The 3,389-nt window shown below is 33.8% G+C and overlaps 1 protein-coding gene across 1 annotated transcript; it reads right to left on the bottom strand.

The window, feature by feature from the left end:
* Nucleotides 1–427: 427 nt before the first annotated feature.
* On the bottom strand, nt 428–3,389 carry LOC143579522 (cold-responsive protein kinase 1-like). The gene is made up of 6 exons (XM_077062806.1): nt 3,312–3,389; nt 3,077–3,189; nt 2,639–2,849; nt 1,750–1,987; nt 1,398–1,548; nt 428–757 (listed from the first exon to the last, which is right to left on the bottom strand). Exons 1-6 carry the CDS (start codon nt 3,379–3,381, stop codon nt 449–451), a joined length of 1,092 nt encoding a protein of 363 aa, XP_076918921.1. The 5' UTR covers nt 3,382–3,389; the 3' UTR covers nt 428–448.

Raw genomic sequence — 3,389 nt, forward strand, 5'->3', positions numbered from 1 at the left:
TCAGCTCGTTTAAACCCTTCTTAATAAAATTTTACTTGCAATACTAAGAATGCTATTATAATTTTAATAAAGAAATTACTATAGACTAAAACTTCACATAAATAGGCATCGTTTTACGTATAGGCATGCACAAAAATATTCTTCTATATCTTCTTAGACAGAACCAACAAAAATAATAACAAATTTTGCCCTTAATCAACTCAATCTTCCAAAATAGTTCAATTTCCCGAACTCCAATCTCTATGCCAACCACCAAAACCGCCACCTCCGATTCACAAGACGATAGCAGTCGGTCACAACGGACCGTTATCCCATCTTAAAAACTTTTAATATTCTATATGAATCCCCTTATAAAAGGTACCAACCTGTATCTTTCTACTGTTCAGTGTACAAAATTATGAAATGAAATATAATAAAATTCTATAAAAAAAAATTCATAATGTTGAATTCATCTAGGCTTTACTTGCGTAATTGTAGTAGGGAAAGAGGTTATTTGTCCACTCGAGGAAGCACCCGATACCTTTTTGTTGTCATTAGAATCTTGGAAAAATCCCGGGGGTGTAAGTTCCTTTTCGTTAAGTTTAACGTTTTTCGACAGCATGTCAACAACTTGGCTCATATTGGGCCTCCGGCTTGCGGTTGATTGAGTACAAAAAAAGGCTACTTTTATGTACTTGATGACATCATCCTTAGGATATGTGTTAAGGTGGTCGTCCACCAGTTCTAGAAGTCTTCCCTCTTCGTATAGCTCCCATGCCTTTGTAGCATAACATAAACGTGTTAACAGTTAAACGTGTTAATAGTTTTAGTATATATATATTTGTTTTCTGAACTTTATATATAAAAAATGTACTGAATAATGAAAAAAAAACACAAAAATAGCCATTTGTTAAGAGTTTGCTATGCCTCTATGTTCACACATATGCCAAAAGATATATGAATCATTGAATCTTTTAGTCGCGTATATACTTTCACTTGCGTATCTTTGCATATGACGATGGCAGATAATAATATTAAGAATAACATCAATAATAATAATAATAATAATAATAAATACAAGATATTAATGTTTTGCAAATCACGCTGATATATGTAAAAAAAATGTTTTTTGTCTCAATAATTGATATGTGAATCAGAGACGCATATCTATATTTTGTATTGACGCAACCCATGTTTTATATACTGTGTTAGGAGTAGATATGATATGTGAACACTCCAAAAAATGCTTTTTGCCTCCGAAATAAATGATATGTGATTATGTGAATCAGATATGCGTATCCATATTTTGTACTTACGAAACTCATGGTTTATATACTATTATAGGACTAAAAATGATGCACGAGTAAAGATAGATTCGCGACTATAAAGTTTCTAATTTTCTCTTAAAAAATACTTACCCATTCCAATAGAACTTTCTGAGCTGTACCCCAACTTGATAATGAACTACTTCTTCCACTTATTATCTCAAGAACCAGGACCCCAAAGCTATAAACATCGGCTTTCAATGTCAGCTGACCACCCAATACATATTCTGGTGCCAAATAGCCACTGAAAGGTGAAATGGAATTTCATCAAGCAAAATTCTAGTGTGAAGCTTAACTTATGCCTAATTATCAAAAAAAAAGAAACCATTGAGGATAACATTCTAAACATGCTTTACTTAGATTAGAACTATCCTAGAATAATCATTTTGGTTAGAAATGCATCTTTGTAATAAATATAAACAAGAAATTTGTAATATTAACTTACGTTGTTCCCGCTAATTTTGTGCTTATGTGAGTGATGCTATCAGGGAAAAGTTTAGCCAATCCAAAATCTCCAATTTTTGGTGTGAAATCTGTGTCTAAAAGTATATTACTGGCTTTAATGTCTCTGTGCACAATATGTGGCTTGAGTTCTCCATGAAGATATGCAAGTCCCCGTGCTGTACCGATGCAAATATTAGATCTTTTTTCCCAGTCGAGCTCTGTAACATGACTTCTTTTACCTGTAATGAATTACCTTGGCACTTAACTAAAAAGGGCAAATTGCATAAAATGACCAAATAAGGTTGCGATTAAAAGAACAACACTAACACGCTATCCAGACGACACCACTAACGTGCCATACGGGTGTATGATAGGGGAAACAAGTTCAAATGTGCTGTATGAAGGGCAAACAATGATCATATGGGTTGTATGAAGGGCAAACCATACGGTCCGTATGATGTGTTTGACCAATGCGGCCCCTGACAAAATATTACGGCACATATAACCATCATCGCCCTAACAAATGGTTCTTATGGTGTGACCCTGGTGTTCAGACTTGATTTGACATCATACGGCATGTATGACATACGGTCCGTATGATATTGCTTGGCATGCACACTGGTGTACTGTGTACACTTGTAAAGGTGGTGCTTGCATAGGAGGACCCTAAGATAACAGCCTACTTTTAACTCAAACCCCATTTTAGGCAATTTGCATTTTCAATGAAAAATAGCTACATACTTGACTACTTGTGATGTATTTCATTTTAGAAAATAAATCTAAAAGTCTGTTGCTACTTTGCAGGTAAAACAGAATTGGACAAAGTACTGAAGTAGGCTGTTGTTTTATTAAGTATGTGCTATGTAATAATAATAAGCAATAAAGCTTACCTAATAGTGCATGATCAACGCTGTTATTTTCTACAAACTCATACACTAAAATACGATTATTTCCTTCAACACAACATCCAACTAACTCAACGAGGTTTCGGTGTCTGACATTTGCTATCGTCTTGATTTCTGCTAAAAATTCACGAACCCCTTGCTTTGATTCAGCAGAAAGTGTCTTCACTGCAACGTGTGTTCCATCTTTAAGGGTTCCCTGATATTTTGATCAAATTTAGCATTAACTAAAATGTTAAATATCGTTGAAAAAGCTTTATTATTATGATAATACCATAGTTTGGGCAACTTTGGGCCTGTTTCCATTTAAACTAAAATTTTACATTACTGAAAAACTATACAAGATTACAATGAAAGTAGAATGTTAACTAACTGTCAAAATATTAGGAAGAATGGCTTATAAGGAAATAGAATACAAATAAGTACCTTGTAAACGATTCCAAAACCTCCTCGCCCGATCTTGGTACTTCGATCAAAGTTATATGTTGCTAATCGTAATTCTTTATATGAAAAGTTCCTTATATTATCAAGAGAAAAACCTATGCAACAAACAAACAACACAACATGTTCATAAATACAACTAACACTTTGAAGAGCAAAAGAAAAACATATATGTTAAGTGGAGTCTTATAATTTAGAAAGAAGATATTACAAATTTTACCTTCCAATTCCCTAGGAGTACTCGTCTGTTTCTTTAGTACTCGTGAGGAACCGAAGCAGCTACAACTCATGTTTGTTA

The sequence above is a fragment of the Bidens hawaiensis genome, unplaced genomic scaffold, assembly GCF_021521415.1.
Source record: "Bidens hawaiensis isolate Kalapana, Puna unplaced genomic scaffold, B.hawaiensis_p1.1 tig00029866_1, whole genome shotgun sequence".
Classification (NCBI taxonomy): domain Eukaryota; kingdom Viridiplantae; phylum Streptophyta; class Magnoliopsida; order Asterales; family Asteraceae; genus Bidens; species Bidens hawaiensis.